The following is an 18,308-nucleotide window of genomic DNA, read 5'->3' as shown; positions in this document are numbered from 1 at the left end:
GGCAAGGAATTCTAAATCCATTGGACCGAGCCAATGTCTCAGAATACTTTGGGAAATATAAGACAATGAAAACAGAACTAAACCTTAGTTGGAAGTATAAGGAAAATCAGTAAAGATAATCTGTACTCTCTTTTTCCCATCAATTTTGGGCCAGAAAGCAAATAGTTTGCTATAGGCTTTTATTGCTTTGTATTAGACTCTTAAGTCTTCAGTTATGCAGCCAGACTTGTATAATATGAAACCTGGAGGCACCAAAGACAAACAGCAGTAGTTGCAAATACAACCTTATTTGAGTAGAATGAAAACCAGAAGCCAAATTCAAGGATAGAAGTAAAATGGGGAGCAACTACTAGCCTGGAAGTAAAGGGATCCAGGTTCTAGAACTAGTTCTGCATTAACTCATTACATTGTAATGAAGTTATTGAATATTTCTGGGTTGTTGTGTGCATTGGATGACTACAAACTGGTTTGAGGTTCTGTCCTTAGAATTCCTAATTAGAGTTAATTTCAGTGAGAGTGTTTCAATAGCATTTTCTTATCAATGTATAAAAATGGTTTCCTTCTTTTCCTTTCCCTGGAAGAAAGCCTCAGCCAAAAACTCCCACTGATAATCACATTTTTTAATGTTCTGATTGATGAGGGGTGACATTACAAATTCACCTCTTGCTCAGTTGGTCTAGACTCTAGAGTTACAGATAGGGAGGACCACATGCTATGTGTACTTTGGCAAAAGGACCATGCGGCCCTCTGCCAACCAGAGCTGTTGTCCCAAGGTTTCTCAGAAATGAGCAAAACCTGCTGCTCGGGGACAGCCAGTCCTCTCCTCGCCTCTCCAGGGACTGAGAATTTTGAGAGCTGCTTACTGGAATCTCTTTCTAATCTGCTGGCCTTAGAATCTCTGCCCCCTCTCTAACACATTCCCACCCCAAAACAGTAGCCTCCTAGGTAGCCATACCTCTTCTTTTTATGTTTGTTTGTTTGTTTGTTTGTTTGTTTGTTTATTTATTTGAGAGAGAGACAGACAGATAGAGTGTGAGTGGGGGAGGGGCAGAGAGAGAGGAGGACACAGAATTCAAGCTCTGAGCTGTCAACACAGAGCCTGATGTGGGGCTCAAACCCATGAACCACAAGATCATGACCTGAACCAAAATTGAACGCTTAACTGACTGAGCCACCCAGGCACCCCAGCCATACTTCTTTTGAAGTAGCATCTCCCCAAGAAAGAATTTAACAAGACATATCAACATTCCTACATTGCCAGCAGCAGTCACCAGGTATTAAACCTGAAGCAAGAATCAGGCAATAACAGCATACTATTTGTTTTTTCTTAGCCTCAGTCTAGGTACAAATGCATACACACACACACACACACACACACACACACACAGGTACACACATGCATATTTACATTATGTGTGTATATATAATTTTTAATTAAATTTTAAAAGTTACAAAATATGACACATAACGCCAAACTAGATAAAAACACTTTAAAAACTTAAAATATGAAAGAGTATGGTGTATTTGAAACACCAAAATATTTAAAGCCAAGTCAAATACCGCAGAAGGAGGAGAATGAATGAAAGTGAAAATTGCTACATAGTTGAATTAACTCCTAAAAGATTCCTCAGGATGGCCCTCATAGAACCAACCTTCATCAAACTATCTTTGGGCTCTCTGCTGCCTTTATAGATTCCTCATGACCTGGAGCCATTTTTCTCAAGCCCTTCCTTGTTTGTGACAAATTCTTAAGTACATTGTATGAAACAGTATAAGGTCTGATACCATCTGCCTAAAGATAGTGTCAAATCCCACAAGTTAATGGCTTGGTCCCACAAGACCACCCCCCTCAGATGCTAATCATAAGTTCTAATTGTCACCTATGATTCTGACACCTAGGAGGTTTTCGGGACTCTCTCCTCTTTGATTAATTTGCTAGAATGGCTCATGGAACTCAGTAAAACAATTTACTTACTATTGTTAAAAAACAAAATTCAACTGAGTAAGTGAAGATCTAATTGGCTTCATTCAATGATTCATGAATCAGGCAGCATCCCATCCAGCAGATAGAAAGGAGCTCTGAGGAGCTATACAAAATGGAAGACTTTTGTGGGCAGAAGGAGATGGAGCAAGGAAGTTTTTGCAAAGAGTGGATCATTTCAGGCAAGGTCACTTTCCTATGAGGGAAGGCAGGGGTCCATCAGGCAGATTAGTTCACTAGTGCTGACCAGGTAATTCCACATTGCTGGTTTAAGGCCACATTCCTAGGAAGGTAATTGAGAACTGCAATAAGATTAGGCATTCGGTCTTGGTTTGCTGACATGAAGCTTAGCCCAAGTGACTCCGTTTTGTTGTTTCTTTTTTTTTTTAACACTGTTTACAAGTTTATGATAAAAACGATATGAAAAACAATACAGATGAACCTCCAGTTGGAAGAGATGAGTAAGGCAAGGTATATGGGAAGAGGCATGGAGCTTCCATGCCCCCACCAGGGAGGCCACTCTCACAGCACTTCCATGTGTACCAACTGAGAAGCAATCTGAACCCCATACTTGTGAGATTTTTATGTAGGCATGATCCATCATTGACTCCATTTCCAGCCCCTCTCCCCTCTCAAGAGCTGGGAGATAAGGCTGGATATTCCAAGCTTCTAAAATGGCTTGGTCTTTCTGGTGACCAGCCCCTACTCAGGAGCCTACCAAAAGTCACCTCATTACAACAAAGACACTCTTATCATCCAGGAAATTCTAGGGGATTTAGGAGCCCTGTGTCAGAAACTAGGATCAAAGACCAAATATTAGGGGGTGCCTGGGTGGCTCAGTTGGTTAAGCGTCCAACTTTGGCTCAAGTCATGATCTCACGGTCTAGGAGTTCAAGCCCTGCACCGGCTCTGTGCTGACAGCCCAGAGCCCGGGGCCTGTTTCAGATTCTGCATCTCTCTCTCTCTCTGTCCTTCCTCTGCTTGCACTCTGTCTCTCTCTCAAAAATAAATAAACGTTTAAAAAAAAACCCCAAAAACCAAATATTAGAACAAAAGATGCTCTCACTGCTCTTATCACTTAGGAAGCCCCAGGAGCTAGGGGCACAGATCATTACATATATTTTTCTATTATCTCATCATATGTAATCCAGCATTATCAAACTTTTTGACACAAAACTTATTTTCACAGAATACACATTAATATCTATAAGAATTTATAAATATATTAGCATCTTCTTTTGGTAGTTCTATTTAATTTTTTTTTTAACTCAAGTTAATTAACATACAGTGTGGCATTGGTTTCAGGAGTAGAACCCAGTGATGCATCTTTTACATATGACACCCAGTGCTCATCCCAACAGGTGCCCTAATTAATGCCCATCACCCATTCCCCCCGCCCCGTAAACCCTCAGTTTATTCTCTGTATTTAAGAGTCTCTTCTGGTTTGCCTCCTCTGTTTTTATCTTATTTTTCCTTCCCTTCTTCTATGTTCATCTGTTTTGTTTCTTAAATTCCACGTATGAGTGAAATAATACATTTGTCTTTCTCTGACTGACTTATATTGATTAGCATAATACACTCTAGTTCCATCCACATTGTTGCAAATGGCAGGATTTCATTCTTTTTGATCGCCAACTAACACTCCATTGTATATATATATATACCACATCTGCTTTATCCATTCATTAGTCGATGGACATTTCGGCTCTTTCCATAATTTGGCCATTGTTGATAGTGCTGCTAGAAATATTAGAGTGCTTGTGCCCCTTTGAATCAGCATTTTTGTATCCTTTGGGTAAACACCTAGTAGTGCAATTGCTGGGTTGTAGGGAAGTTCTATTTTTAGTGTTTTGAGGACACTCCATACTGTTTTCCACAGTGCCTACATGCATTTGTATTCTCACTAACAGTGCAAAAGGGTTCTCCTTTCTCCCCATCCTCACCAACATCTGTTGTTTCCTGAGTTGTTAATTTTAGCCACTCTGACAGGTGTGAAGTGTTATCTCATTGTGGTTTTGATTTGTATTTCTCTGATAATAAGTGATGTTGAGCATCTTTTCATGTGTCTGTTAACCATCTGGATGTCTTCTTTGGCAAAGTGTCTATTCATGTCTTCTACCCATTTCTTCACCAAATTATTTGCTTTTTTAATGTTGAGTTTGAAAAGTTCTTTATAGATTTTGGATACTAACACTTTATCTGATATATCATTTGCAAATATCTTCTCCCATTCTGTCGGTTGCCTTTAGTTTTATTGATTGTTTCCTTCACTGTGCAGAACTTTTTTTATCTTGATGAGGTCTGAATAGTTAATTTTTGTTTTTAGGAAATCCAGTGGCATCTTAGGGAAGTTTTTCATCTACCACAAAACAATTTCTTAAATTTTTATAATTTACTAAATACTTGATTTGTGCTAATATCCTTGAGTTCCCTCATTTGTAAAATAGGGGAAATAATTATATCTACATCACATGATTATCACAACTATTAAATAAATATAATAGTGACATTAAATATAGATCAAATAGTGCATGACATGTCTACTATATACATACAGATATACATACATACATATAATAAATACATATGTATATTTACATATACTATATATTTACATATACTATATATATGTATATATATGTAAGTATACATATATAGTAAATACATGTGTAAAATATACATATAGTAAATACATACATGGGAATAAATAAATGTAAGCATTTGTTGAATAAATTTTAAATATTATTACAGGTATTAAAAAACAATATTACAATTTTATTAAAATATTGTCATTAATGTTTAATTACTAGCTCTCTGTAAGAATTCCTTTACTGTATCATACTGAAGGAAGTGAACTGAGAATGGCATTAGTTATGTAATAATTTATTTTATAATCTGCTTCCAAAGTTTGCACCGGTTTTATAAGTCATAAAATAAAATAAACCTAATTTTTTTTTCATGCTAAAAGCCCAGAATAATTAAGTGAGTGGAATAGGGAGGAATCTAACTGAGCCAGAGGGGCTGAGTTTTGGCTTCCAGCAATTTCTGGATGCCTCACCATAAACGAAAAAAAAAAAAAAAAAAAAAAAAAAAGACGGGGGGGTGCTTTTCTTCAAGTCATTTGTCATGAGTCAAAAATGTCTAAGAAAGGAATTTCTTTCATATAAGCACAGTAAATTTTAAAGATTGCTCTACACGTATGGAATTCTTGAAAATTACTTTGTTTCCAGGTTTCATTTTCTAGCAGGAGAGCCCAGAGGAGAAGTCCTTGATAACTCTTTCACTGGAGGAATATGTAAAGCTGTCAAAAGCAGTAGAGCAAGTAATCCATACCGTGTTCCAGCCAATTTGGAAAATGTCAACTTTGAGGTATGACAGCCTATCATGGCGGCACCCCGGTGCCGATGGTGATGATAAGCAAAATTTCCAATGAAAAATTACTGATGAATGAAGGGACAGAATACAAAGGTAATGAACATTTTAAATCACCTATTCCGGTTGATGTTTAATCCTTCCACAACTCAGTGAGGTCAGTGTTATTATCATCAATTTACAGATGAGAAAACTAATGTAACTAATTTGCCCATAGGCAAACAGCCGGTAAGTAGTGGATTAGAGATTCAAGCCCAGGCTTCCCAAACTGCAGAGTCCATGCTTTCTCCGGTAAACATTTAGATGTACCATATCCCACACAGATAAATGATTTGCTTTATTCAGAATTTCCTCCCACCAAAGCTACTTCTCTCAGGTAACCACAACACTCAGACATGTAAGAGTGCCTGTCTTCTTAAAATATCAAGATGAAGCTAAGTGTAACAGGGGTAGTTCGTATCTTTCTTCCTATTTTACTAGTTGATTTGTTTTTCTGTTTTCCTAAGTGTAATGAGTGATATGCTACATACTCGCAGAATCTAGCCCAGTGCCTTATACATAGGCCCTCTACATTTGTTGAACTAAACAGTCTATTTCTTAAAAAAAGAAAAAAGTGTAGGGGTGCCTGGGTGGTTCAGTTGGTTAAGTGTCCGACTCTTGGTTTTGGCTCAGGTAATGATCTCATGGCTTCATGAGTTCCAGCCCCACATTGGACTCTGTGCTGGCAGTGTGCAGCCTGCTTAGGATTCTCTCTCTCTCTCTCTCTCTCTCTCTCTCTCTCTGCTCCTCCCCTACTTGTGCTCTCTCTGTCTCTCTCAAAATAAATAAATAAATAAATAAACTTTTAAAAAAGGACAAAAATTTTTTCAATTCATTTATTTTGAGAGAGAGAGCGAGCATGCACATGTGTGTGAGAGCAGAAGGGGGGGAGAGAGAGAGGGAGATTGGGAGTCTCAAGCAGGCTCCACACTGTCAGTACAGAACCCGATCAGGGGCTGGATCTCACAAACCATGAGATTATGACCTGAGCCGAAATCAACAGCCAGATGCTTAACCAACTGAACCATCCAGGTACCCCATCAATAACCTATTTCTTTTAATTTATAATAAGAGCAGAGGAAAGATGTGATTTTAATGGTAACATCCATGCATACAAATTTGACATGTTTGAGAGAATTTCAGGGAGTCTAATGATTTCTGAGACTACTTTATGGATAGTGTGATTTCAGCAAAAGTCATTCAATTCTTCCTTTAGAAAACCTTTTACATATAACAAATACCAGTAGTTTTCCAATTTGATCAGCTTAATTTAAAGCCATCTAATATATATTAGTGGGCATAGGAAATGTCCTTGGGGACTAACTGCCAAATTCAAATACCTTTTGGGAGACTGACCCCAAAAAGTCCAATCTCTGCCTGCAGATAGAAGTGACATGGGTAACAAGTGACATGTGACCAGGTAAAGAAACTCCCCATTATCTCCCCACATATCCAGAAGATGCTAATTCCAGGGGGTCCACCACCACCAAGGGAGGTGGAAAAGGTCTTGCTGGTATGATAAATAGGAAGTCAGACTAGATACCATTCCAAAGAAATAGTAATTCGGTCAATAATAACATTACTCTTAAGATGTATTGTATTGAGGGATGCTTGGGTGGCTCAGTCGGTTAAACATCTGACTCTTGGATTTGGCTCAGGTCATGATCTCACAGTTTTGTGAGTTCAAGCCCTGCGTCAGGCTCTGTACCTCTGTCCCTCTCCTCTCTGCACCTACCCTACTTGCGCTGTCTCTATCTCTCCTCAAAATAAATAAACTTTAAAAAAATGTATTGTATTGAATAAGCTTTAGAGACAGAGCTAAAACCCAAACGTTTACATATAATACTGTTACACTGAACCTAAACAATCAATCCATATGGTTACTTTTAAAATACAGTGATCCCTCCCACCCAAAACTTAGGTATTCTCAGCAAGCATCTATTTCATGCACTTTTACAAGTAACATGTTAAACTCAGCTCATGAGATGAGGGCAAATTTGTTATCTAAACTTTTCATACTTGATAGTTTTGAAGGTGTTTGCTTGTACTGTCTTACTCAATTCCCGTAACAACCTTCCCAGAAAAGTAAAAGATTGTTTATATCTATCTTACTAATAGGAGATCAAAGTTAGATAACTTTCTCAGAGTTATGCAACAAGTAAATGGCACGGCTCTTAGTGCAGTGTTGCTGAAGCTAGATGAGCCCTTGACCATAACAGCAAGAAAGACATTAACAACTGTGCAATGCATGCCAGGTTTGAGTACCTTTCAAAACTACCATTTAAAAGGTATCACCTGTGAGGTTCATGAATGATGTACCAGAGCCAGCTCTTCCAGCTTAAAAGAGCCAATCCTTAAATTGTTGGGAACTTCGGAAGCCAATTGGTAAACGTAGCCATGACTGAATATTAGATATATAATCTTACAATTAAATAAAAGTATTAAAAACATAGGTGATAATTACCCAAAATTTATCAATTCTCCATTATTTTGTTACATTTTACCATCGATGCTCTTGAGGTTACTTACATCTATTGAATCTATGTTACAAAAATGCTATATAATAATTTGCTGCTGTGCATCTCTTTCTGAGTTTGAGTTAAGGGGCATCACACAGGCAGCTGGGATCAGCTATGATAGGAAAACAAAAGGCAAGTGCTGTAGTAAATCACAGGTTTTCCCCTTGCCAGAGAGCTGGTTTTTAAACATTCACCAGCAGACCACTGGATCCACCCACATAACTTGGTAACCCAAGTCTGGATGGCTAGTTACATCGGGTAATACAGCCTGAAAATCCTCATCCAGAATAAAATAGATTCATTTCATTGTCAATGTAGATCTAAAACTTGTCGAACTTCAAGAAGCTACCTGAGTTGATCTCTAACTATATGTTGTTGAGTCTTAGGTACTATTCAACTGCTGACGAAGGTCATGGTGATATTTCTTCAAACAAAAGTTTGGGAATAACCAGAGTCAAGGTCACAAGAGAGTGGTGGACTTTTTACTGGTCCCTGTATTACTTCGTTCATGCTGTTAGGAGATAGCTGTGCAAATGTAAGCTGTATCTTATTGAGAACAACAGAGGAGGAGAAATTCAGCAGGCATCTGACTTCCCTTCTCCCATAGTATTGGAGTTCATGAAGACAGGTGAAACAACAGTTTGGCTGGTACACAAAGAGGCTCGTGAAAGGAAGGGAAGGGAAAGCTTTGGCTAGGAAGTCAGAATAGGAGTCCATAGGAAGAATTCTTCCCCTCAGGATCTCCCAGCTGCCAAGTGAAGGGCTCTGTCACCATAACATCCCTGCATCAGTCCGCAGAGTTGCACCACTTACTCAGGAATCCTCCTTTTTCTAGGCGGTGCTGTGTGCTAAGCATTTGCTGTCAACAGCAAACTGCAGAGTATGGTTACCGCTAGACTCTGATTCTTAACAATACACTGGCCTACCTAGACAGGCCCCTTGCTGCATCCCAAAGCCTAAAAATTTTCATAGCTCTGCAGTCCCTCAAATCCTCCCCAAATCCCATGTGAAATTCACAACTTCAGGTTCTGTCTCTGACCCTCATAGCACAGGAAGTCAGTTGCCACTGGTCTCCATTCCTCCAGTCCCTCTTATCCCCTTCTGCTCCTCCTTACAAACCCATCTCCTTTCTTCAAACACAAAAGTAAGTGTCAACACACATAAATTCCTAGGTCATCAGCCCACTGGACCCACAGTGAGGATGGATGGGCTCAGCAATGTATGTAATTATATGTAAATGAGGGGGTACCTGGGTGGCTCAGACGGTTAAGCATTCGACTTCAGCTCAGGTCACGACCTCACGGTTCGTGAGTTTGAGCCCCGCATCAGGCTTTCTGCTATCAGCACAGAGCTTTCGATCCTCTGTCTCCCTCTCTCTCTGCCCCTCCTTCACTTGTTCTCTCTCTCTCTCTTTCTCTCAAAAATAAATAAATAAACTTTAAAAAATATCTTTAAAAAATAATAATGTGTAAATGAAGATTAAAACCTTGTTGACAGAGTTTGGTTAACATCTCTTCCTGGGAAAATCTATCCTTTCAAAAGTTGCCTTGGCTTTGCAAGTTCCCTTTCATGGAAGAGCATCCCCATCCTCTCTCCCTCTCTCCCCCTGTCACCCCCACATCTACTTGGTCAACAATTTCTGTGAACTTACTTCCTAAATATCTTTCAAATGCCCTACTTTCTTTCCACCCAGCCACCACCCCATGGACCTGGCCATTATCCTGTCTCACTTGACTTCCTCTAACAGTTATTTACAACTGCTCTCCTTGCCTCCACTTTAGTTAACTATAGTTAACCTGATCTCTGCAAAAACACAGATGTCACAGTAACACTCCCAATTTTTCATTCATTCCATTAATAGTTTTAAAGAACCTATTATATGCAAAATCTTGCCTTTACAAGTCAATTCAAATACTTTCTCAGGGCATTCAAGGCCCAGCCCCAGGTTTCCAGTTCAGTCTAATTTTTCAGCCCTGCTCACCCATGGGTAGATTTTCTCTGAGCTGCTGCCCAGGATATCTGAGCCCCCTTCCTTACATGCAAATATCTTTTCCTTTAAGCAGATACATCTTTTTGTGTATAAGAGCTAATTCATTTGACAATAAATTTCATATTTAAAAAAAAAAGAGCTAATTCATAAAACAAAATATTTGTAGTCTGAGTTTTTTTAGAGAAATGGTAAAGAAATGTCAGCAGCTATATTTAAATAGAATTGTATCGCTTCATTGCTAACTGAAGGGCTTCATTTTGGGGCCCTTTAAAGGCTAACTTGCATGCCCTGTAGTATCTGAAAGTCACATTGAACTTTTGTGTGTATCTTACTATTGAGCAAGATTCTTTTGCAACTGGGTTATTTTGTCTTTCCTCCACTAATTGTACAAGCTCTTTGATTGTGACATGTGGTTTGCCTCACAGTGCATTTTAATTTTGAATATTTTAAAACAAGAAATTTTTCCATTGCAAACCAGACAGGCATCTTTAACATAAAGTACTCTTCAATCAATTTATTTTGCAACTTCTTTTTTTTTTTTTAATTCATCCATCGTCCCTTTTTGCCAGCATAATCATAACAGGGATTTAACTTGTACTGGGAAAATACCCTGCTCCACTCCTACTTTAAGTCAAGTCCCACTGGCTTTTTTTTCCCTCCTCTTTCCAGACCCAGTCAGTGAAGGATTATAACCCTCCACCATGCAGAACCAATCAAGTATTTGTCCTCTGTCCCATAGACATAGCCAGTAGAGTGCTGATGCCCAACATCTAAATAAGTCTAAGTGGGTGGGGATGCAACCAGAGCAAGGAAGGACAGGATCTGTGCTCCCATCTGCTAGGCCTCAGTTTTCTGGAAGATACCTTCAGTTAGATTGCAAAGAGGCTGAAAGTCACAGGCAGACCAGAAATAGCCCTCTTTTTTTTTTATCATGCTGCTAAATATCATTTTAGGAGTTGTTTCCTTGACAAAGACTTTCCTGGTGTGGCCCCTCTGGGTTCAATGATTATTTAGGACAACCTCTTTTGGAGCACATCACTTCCCACACTGGATTAAGTGTCTGTGCTTGTTTGTCTTTCTAACTAAACTATTGACTCATGGAGGGCAGGAACTAATTTTTCTTTTATTTCTAGCAAAATGGGTTCTCAACAAATATTTATTGAATGCATAAAGGAATGAAGCATCATTGCCTGAGATCTTAACAAGTAGTTCTAATATTTCCTAAGTTTCATCCCATTTCATATGGATTTTTCTCCAGGTGCAAACTGAAGAAGATGATTTAGAAACCGATTTCTACAAGGACTTAGTTCCTCTTACAAAAAATGAAAATAAACAAGCTGCATTCCAGGGCGAAGAGAAAAAAAGCTTTCATGTACCAATTTTTTATTCCTCAAAGAAAACTCAAAGCACCACCCATAATTCTGCCTTCAAACAAGCCATTCAAGCCTCCCACAAAAAGGTAATAAAAATGGTTCCCAATCTTTTTATTCTTTTCTGAAAGTTAACACTAAGTCCAGCAATCATGCAATGAGAAGGGGAGAGTTTTTGATATCAAATTGGCAAGATTTCGAACACAAATTTAAATAGATTTAGTTTGTTGATAAATCCCACTTCAAAAGTTATAGAAGTGATATGTATAATGTTGCATACATTTGGCTGTGTTTATGGTTGTGTTCTGTTTAAGTTTTCTTTGTCTTACTGTTTTAGGTGTATTTTTTATAAGCTACATGTAACAGAACTTTAGTTTTTTAACATAATCTGACAATTAGAACTTTGCTAGGGAAATTCTGCCTTCTTTGATTTAACAAACTCACTGAAATACTTGATCATGTTTCTTCCATCTTTAATTTTTCATACTCATTTTACTTTGTTGCTGTTTCCTATTTCTCTACTATGGCTGTCTTTGTCACATTTCTGGTTACCCCTTTTGGTCATTTTGGAAGTTCTACTAGAACATTTGGAAGTTCTCTCTTTTTTAGAGAGAGTGCAAATGAGGAGGGACATAGAGAGGGGAACAGAGGATCCAAGGTGGGCTCTCCGCTAACAGCAGAGAGCCCGATGCAGGGCTCAAACCCACGAACTGTGAGATCATGACCTGAACTGAAGTTGGATGCTTAACCAACTGAGCCACCCAGGTGCCCCTAAACTTTTTAAATTCTGCTTGTGATGACCTTTGTCTAGTTAACAAGCATAATTAAGCCTATGTTTTTTCTTTCATCACATGAAGTAATATCTACAGCCCCCAAAAGGTATTTTACTTCCCCACACCCCTTTCCCACTATCTCCTTCAGAATGGGTCTATGTTCTGCTCCCCTACCAATATCATTACAGGCCTCCAAAACCTCAATTTTACTGAGGTAGTTCAAAACCTTTGTGTTCCAAGCTATTTGCTAGGATTGTTTTGTGTTCAGTTTTATATTACATATGTTCATTTGTATTTTATCCTGACTCTTGTTTAGTCTATTTTAAAGATTCCTCACATAACACGTATAAATTCCAAGTTCATAGTCTGTATTTTATATCTGTGTAATATTTTATATACGTACGTGTGTGTGTGTGTGTGTGTGTCTGTGTGTGTGTGTGTCTATACATTTACTCCCTAAGTCCTTATATATCTAAAAAGCCTACATTTTCCCTGAGCAATAAAGATAAGGAATATCTTGGCCAAATATAGGAATCTTGAATCATAGTCTTCTTTTCTTGGTAGTTAGTGGATGTTATTCCACTATCTTCTACTTTTTGTTGTTGCATAGGAAAAATCACATGCATAACTGGTTGTCTTTCTTTTATTTTCTCTGTCTGGAAATTTATAATTTTTATTGTTGTTGTTTATAATTTAGGTTGTATCTGAGTATTAGACTTCTTCCATTAATCTTTCCAGGAACTAACAAAGTTCTTTCAATATGTAAAGGTATATCTTCATCCAGTAATCTTTCTTTCTCCCTTCCTTTTTCTTTTATTATTTGTATATTAAAACTCCTGGACTTGTTTTCCAGCTCTTAAGCGATTTAGGAGATAGATTTCTATTAGACATTTTTAAACATTTACAAAGTTCTTTTAAAATAGTATCTGTTCCTGGGGTGCCTGGGGTGGCCAAGTTGGTTAAATGTCTGACTCTTGATTTCAGCTTAGGCTGTGATCTCACAGTTCTTGAGTTCAAGCCCTGTGTCTGACTCTGCACTGACAATGCTGAGCCTGTTTGGGATTCTCTCTGCCCCTCCCCAACATGCTTGCTCTCTCTCTCTCTCTCTCAAAATAAATAAATGAACTTAAAAAAAAATAAAATAGTCTCTGTTCCTCCCCAAACCACCACTCAGTGGTATTTGCTCCTTCCAAAGAGATGAATGGAAAGACTGAGCCCTGAATCATAGAGTGTGAAGGGGCGGTGAAAAGAGGAACCATAACTGGAACAAAGGGGAACAGCAGCTGGAGGGCATCATTTTATGGCTCCTCCTGCCCTTACCATAGTGCCTCTCACACATTTATTTATTCATCCATATATATATATATATATATATATATATATATATATATATAATAACCCCATTTATAGATAATTTTCCTAGGCTAATTTCATTTATCTTGAAAAGAACCCTAAGGGGGGATCCGAGTAGATATTTTCAAGAACATTTTACAGATGAGTACATGAAGTCCATATATTTATTCTGAAGTCAAGAAATATTTATCAAATATCTACCATGTGCCAAGTACTACACTAAAACTCAAGAAGCTGAGTGGCTCCTGTGATGTCACAGTGAGTAAATGCCAGAGTCGGGCATTGAAATCAGCTTGTCTGATTTTTGCCCACTGTTCATATCCACTACATTATACCTCAAGCTATCTGCTTATTCATTCATTCTGTTATTCATAATTTCAACAAACTATGAAAAGAGTAGAGTTCTGGTGATATGAACACATAAAAGAAAAAAAGAGGGAATAAAATGATTCCTTTTATAACATATCGTTAGTTCACTTTATTTTTTTTTTAATTTTTTTTAACGTTTATTTATTTTTGAGACAGAGAGAGACAGAGCATGAATGGGGGAGGGTCAGAGAGAGAGGGAGACACAGCATCGGAAGCAGGCTCCAGGCTCTGAGCTGTCAGCACAGAGCCTGATGCAGGGCTCGAACTCATGGACTGCAAGATAATGACCTGAGCCGAAGTCGGAAGCTTAACCGACTGAGCCACCCAGGTGCCCCTCGTTAGTTCACTTTAGAATGGGCTATAGGTAGCATAGTGTCTCTCAAACTTACCAAATTATATTCTTTTTTCTTTTGAATTTTTATTTTAATTCCAGTTAACACAGTGTTATATTAGTTTTAGGTGTACAATATAGAGATTGAACAATTCCATACAATACCCGGTGCTCATCAGACAAGTGCACTCCTTAATCCCCATCCCTTTTAACCCATCCCCCCACTCACTTCCCCTCTGGTACCATCAGTTTGTTCTGTATAACTAAACGTCTGTTTTTTTTATTTGTCTCTCTCTTTTTCCCCCCTAGTTCATTTGTTTCGTTTCTTAAATTCCACATATGAGTGAAATCATCTGGTATTTGTCTTTCTCTGACTTACTTCACTTAGCATAATACTCTGGCTGTATCCGTGTGATTGTAAATGGCAAGATTTCATTCTTTCTTATGGCTGACTAATGCAAATTATATTCTTAAGACAAGTTAGTATTGGGGCGCCTGGGTGGCTCAGTCAGTTGAGTGTCCGACTTCGGCTCAGGTCATGATCTCACTGTTCGTGAGTTCAGGCCCTGCATCAGGCTCTGTGCTGACAGCTAGGAGCCTGGAGCCTGCTTCCGATTCTGTGTCTCCCTCTCTCTCTGCCTCTCCCCCACTTGTGTTCTGTCTCTCTCTGCCTCTCAAAAATAAAGAAAACTAATTTAAAAAATTTACAAAAAAGACAAGTTAGTATCAGAATTATTAGGAAGTAAAAATATATATCCCATGGCCCTTCTCTTAATATACTGATTCAGAATATCTGGGGTTGGGCATGTGATTCTGGTTTTCTTTTTTTAAGCCCCCAGCTCATTCTGATATAGCCAAGATTGGAAACAACTGCTTAAAAATATAGTCCAAAATGAGAAGGAAAATGGACATGTAGAAAGAGACATAGATATATACATCAGTCTCAACATTAAGATTTGCTTGACAGAATTGGTTTATAAATGTTTCAGCCATGCTAGAGAAAACTTGTAAAACCCTTATCTGTGGATAAACAGATGTTATTTGATCCTCTAAGAGTCTGCCCCAAATTGGGAACATTTTAGGCTATTCACAGTAGCAGCTGGAACTTTTGAAACTGCTAATATTCACCCATTTTTGACCTACAAAATTGTCAACTTCATCGGGTTCTACCCAGTATCTTTGATTAGATCGCAACAGAATAAGGAAATCCTGGGTTAAGTAGAAAACGCTACTGATGGGGCGCCTGGGTGGCTCAGTCGGTTAAACGTCCGACTTCGGCTCAGGTCATGGTCTCACGGTCCATGAGTTCGAGCCCCGCGTCGGGCTCTGTGCTGACAGCTCAGAGCCTGGAGCCTGTTTCGGATTCTGTGTCTCTCTCTCTCTGACCCTCCCCACTCATGCTCTGTCTCTCTCTGTCTCAAAAATAAATAAACGTTAAAAAAGAAAAAAAAAAAAAGAAAACACTACTGCAACGTCTCTTAGTCTTCAAATAGTGAAAACAAGGTACCACAAACTTGAAAAATCAATCCACTCCCTCCAGTGGAGCTTAATGCTTTATTTATTCATTTCATCAATCACAGATCTAACTAAACATTTGTTAGGCAGGTAATCTGTTTCAAAGTCAAAATACCAGGTGTCTCAGTAAGATTCAGTGCTTTTCTGAATTACTTTATGAAGTTGAACCCACAAAAAGATGGTAAAAATAAAGCAAGATCTCACAGAATGTTGAGACAGATCATACATTTTTTATTTTTTAAATATTTTTTAGAGTTTATTTATTTATTTTGAGAGAGATAGAAAGAGAGGCAGAGAGAGAGGGAGAAAGAGAATCCTAAACAGGCTCCATGTTGTCAGCACAGAGCCCGACACAGGGCTCGAACCCACGATCTGTGAGATCATGACCTGAGCCAAAACCAAGGGTTGGGACACTTAATGACTGAGCCATCCAGGCATCCAGATCATACATAGTTAATAACCTACTGTCATGTAATGGGTTAGCCTAAAATAGCCCCATTTTAACCATGCTGCATTTGATAAATGCTTGGCTTGTGCTGAGTTGAGTTACCAAAGTTTCACTTGTATGTTTATAATTTAGTTGGTAGAGCAACCTGGAAATTTTGAACCACCCATTCCAATGTCCATGTCTGAATAGGTATTTCAGGTACTCTGGAAGTGAGTGCGCTTCTTACTAAAAGCATAAGGTCCCTCCAACTTTCTAAAGGCATGGTTCTGTGACAAAATTCAAGTATTAAACTTAAAAATAGAATTGATGGACAATGAAAATGTAAGCCCCTCAAAGGGATGCACTTTGTCTACCTTGCCCATTTCTGTGTCCACAGCATCTGAGGTAGCTGAGCAATAAATGTGTTAAAAGGCAAAAAGGGAGGGCGAGGGGTGGAAAGGGGTAGGAGAGAAGCAAAGGGAAAGACAGAGGGAGGGGAGTGAATGGTGACTCTTCTTCAATACTTGTGATTATTTCTTTTCTTTTGTGTTAGCAGACATTTTATGCCATAATTATAGCACACAGGAAAACAGCGATTTAATAATTTACAGCTACGATAAAGTTCTTTTGCTGAAATATGCTCCTCTCTCTGCTCCTATTACTCAAATACTACAATTTGCTAAAATTGAGAAATAGATAAATTATATAATTTTTTTAAGAACAGCATACATGGGTACACTCATAAAACCCAGGGGATATGTAGAACAATAATTTAATAGAATGAGATTTGGGTATAATACCAACCACCAAATCATAAATTAACCCAACATAAAAAGAAATGAATAAAAAAACTCTCAAACAAATATTTCTGTTGATGGGTGGAAGAGAGAGAATATAAATAATTTTGTTTAATCTTAACCCTGAGTAATTTTGAATCACAGCGTCTTAGAGTTGAAAGGGGTGTGCTATGTCATCTGGTGGATAACTGTCATTTATATACCAGGTGACATTTCACAGACAACTGGGGCCTAGAAAATGCAAATGCCAGTTAGTGACAAAGTTGTGACTTGAATCTCAATTGCGTAACTTCCAATTAAAAATATATGCAATCCTTTTTCGACATGTTGCATCAGCAAGTCTTTCTAAATAAAAACTCAGTAGGGACACAGCTACGATTGACAAGCAAGAGTGAAAGATTTACTTTTCTGATAATTGATTGATCTCCTTTTGGTATGCCTTTGGTATGCCTATTGATCTCTTTTGATAAGCCTACCAAACCTATGCCTCAGTCACAGTTTACATGACTGAGATCATCTTATCTGTTCAGCGCTTTGGACGTCACAGGAAAAAGTTGTGGAAAATAAAATGAAAATTATGTTTTTGTGTGTGAGATCATGCCATAGAGAGTTAAAGTTATCATGTTATGGTTGGAAGGCAGCTAGTGATAAATAGATGACATTTAAAGGCTTGACACTTCAAGCTTTTATTACATTTAATCATCTTGTTTTCTTTCTTGTTTTTCCTCTTTTCTCCTCTTCCTTTTAGGATTCTAGTTTTACTAGGGTCCATAAGGTGATAAAAGTCTCAAACTTCACAATGAAAACTAAAGATCTGCAGCTTTCTGATGTCTTTTTGAAAGCACTTAACCACCTGCCTCTAGAATACAACTTTGCTTTGTATAGTCGGATATTTGATGACTTCGGGACTCACTATTTCACCTCTGGCTCCCTGGGCGGCGTGTATGACCTCCTCTACCAGTTTAGCGTCGAGGAACTGAAGAACTCAGGTAGACCTTCTGCCGGCCTCCCTTTTTTTTAAACCTGATTCGAATGCGTGCAATTCATTTTCCTCTTATTCTATTAATTCTTCTTTATTAACTTTTAGACTCCACTGTACTTCCAAAATGATAGGAAGAACAACCAAAAGGTACACACTCAAATAAATAAAAATATAAAATTAGGACCCCCCCCCCAAAAAAAAGAAAAAATATACTTAACCTCTCTCATTGGGCATTAGATTTGTCTCTGAGTTTCCTGACATGTGGGAACATCATAAGCTACACAGTAGTGGTAACCTAAAAGAGAGATACATGCTATTACCTCAAGAAAAATGAGATTTGTCCTGAAACTAAGCTCCAAAAGATAATTTACTTACAGCAATTTTATAGGAGATAATAATTTTATAGAATAATAATTATAGCAAATTTTCTAACAGTCTTTTTCTTTTAATAATGTTTTAAGTAAAAGCCAAGGGCATTAAGATAAAAGAA

General features: G+C 38.1%; 1 protein-coding gene across 3 annotated transcripts in view; it reads left to right on the top strand.

The window, feature by feature from the left end:
* C6 (complement C6) overlaps window positions 1–18,308 on the top strand; it is a 65,521-nt gene that overhangs the window by 15,029 nt on the left and 32,184 nt on the right. For all 3 annotated transcript variants that reach the window (XM_019464263.2, XM_019464262.2, XM_053906956.1), the window contains exons 6-8: window positions 5,212–5,350; window positions 11,160–11,360; window positions 17,585–17,825. In XM_019464263.2, the coding sequence (XP_019319808.2) occupies window positions 5,212–5,350; window positions 11,160–11,360; window positions 17,585–17,825 (581 nt within the window). The remainder of the gene's footprint in view (window positions 1–5,211; window positions 5,351–11,159; window positions 11,361–17,584; window positions 17,826–18,308) is intronic.

This window comes from Panthera pardus, unplaced genomic scaffold (assembly GCF_024362965.1).
Source record: "Panthera pardus isolate Hobbes unplaced genomic scaffold, ASM2436296v1 HiC_scaffold_2, whole genome shotgun sequence".
Classification (NCBI taxonomy): Eukaryota; Metazoa; Chordata; class Mammalia; order Carnivora; family Felidae; genus Panthera; species Panthera pardus.
This window is presented reverse-complemented; position numbering and strand designations above follow the sequence as displayed.